General features: G+C 53.9%; 1 protein-coding gene across 1 annotated transcript in view; it reads right to left on the bottom strand.

Annotated features, from left to right (window-relative positions):
- The window catches only part of ENH_00021000 (OSJNBa0079C19.6 protein, related), a gene marked incomplete at both ends in the record, with an annotated part of 1,629 nt that extends 423 nt beyond the window's left edge, over window positions 1-1,206 (bottom strand). Inside the window, one exon of the mRNA XM_013584582.1 lies at window positions 160-1,206. Coding sequence (XP_013440036.1) covers window positions 160-1,206 — 1,047 coding nt within the window. The remainder of the gene's footprint in view (window positions 1-159) is intronic.
- Window positions 1,207-1,223: the final 17 nt, after the last annotated feature.

Raw genomic sequence — 1,223 nt, forward strand, 5'->3', positions numbered from 1 at the left:
GTTGTGGTCAGGCCACGCCTTGATGACTTGAATCTTGTCGGGTGCGGGTTTTATACCCTCCGCGCTAACGGTATAGCCCAGGTAGGTAAGCTCCCGCTTTGCAAATTTGCATTTAGAGAACTTGGGGTAAAATTGCTGGTCAAGAAAAATACCGAGTACCTGTTGGAGGAGAGCAACATGGCTGGGAAGGTCAGGGCTGTAAATGAGGACGTCGTCAAGGTACGCGATGACTCCCTGACCTAATAAAGGCTGTAAGTATGCATTAATGTTGGCCTGAAAGGTAGCAGGTGCGCCCTTAAGACCAAAGGGCATGACCTTATACTCGAATAACCCCATAACAGAACGGAAAGCCGTCTTCCACCTGTCCTCCTTGGCCATCCTTATCTGGTGAAATCCAGACTCGAGATCGAGGGTGGAAAAGTATCGGGCCCCCCCCAGCATCTCAAGAATCGTCTGAATAGGTGGTAGGGGAAAGTCTGGCGCAATCGTAAGGGCGTTCAGCTCCCGGTAGTTGACAACCATGCGCATCTTACGCTCGCCCGTCTCATCACTTCGCTTATCCACCATAATCGTAGGTGCGCAGATCGGAGAATAAGTAGGGCCGATCCACCCATTAGCAGACAGCTTAGCTATCTCCTGTTTGTGAAACAGAAGTTGTTCGGGGGTCATGCGGTAAATCGCCGATTTCGCAGGGAGTTTCCCTGGCACGAGAAGAATTCGGTGATCGTGGGGGCGTTTCGGTGGCAGTCCGGTAGGAAGTTTATCTGGAAAGACCGCACGGTTGGCACACAACACCTCCAGTACCACTCGTGGAGTGTCCTGCGCCTCCTCGGAGTTTAGCCACGTATCAAAATTCGAGTACTCTAGTTTGGCCGTTGGCCAAGGAGACGTTTCCTCGTCGTCGGTATACGCGGAAACGGGTAGTGCCTGAAGACACTGCCGGCGGGAATTGGAAAGGGAGGTCTCAACCAAGGCACAACATAAAGCCCCTTGCCTCTCCTCCACTAGACGCAGAGCCACGTCCGTCTCCATTGCGGGAAGCGCTAGTATAACGTAGAGCCCTTGAAGGGGGTGGCGTACAAAGGCCGCACTCTCCGAAACCTGCTGGGACAGGGCGGCGACCACAGCTTTCCGCTTGCCCTTGGAGGGTGGCTTGTACTTCTTAGTGGGAGGACGTAGAAGCGCCGTAGCTTCCTCCCGAGTCATGTCCGCCACCTGCTTAG

The sequence above is a fragment of the Eimeria necatrix genome, genomic scaffold (assembly GCF_000499385.1).
Source record: "Eimeria necatrix Houghton genomic scaffold, Enh_scaff1720, whole genome shotgun sequence".
Taxonomy (NCBI): Eukaryota; Apicomplexa; class Conoidasida; order Eucoccidiorida; family Eimeriidae; genus Eimeria; species Eimeria necatrix.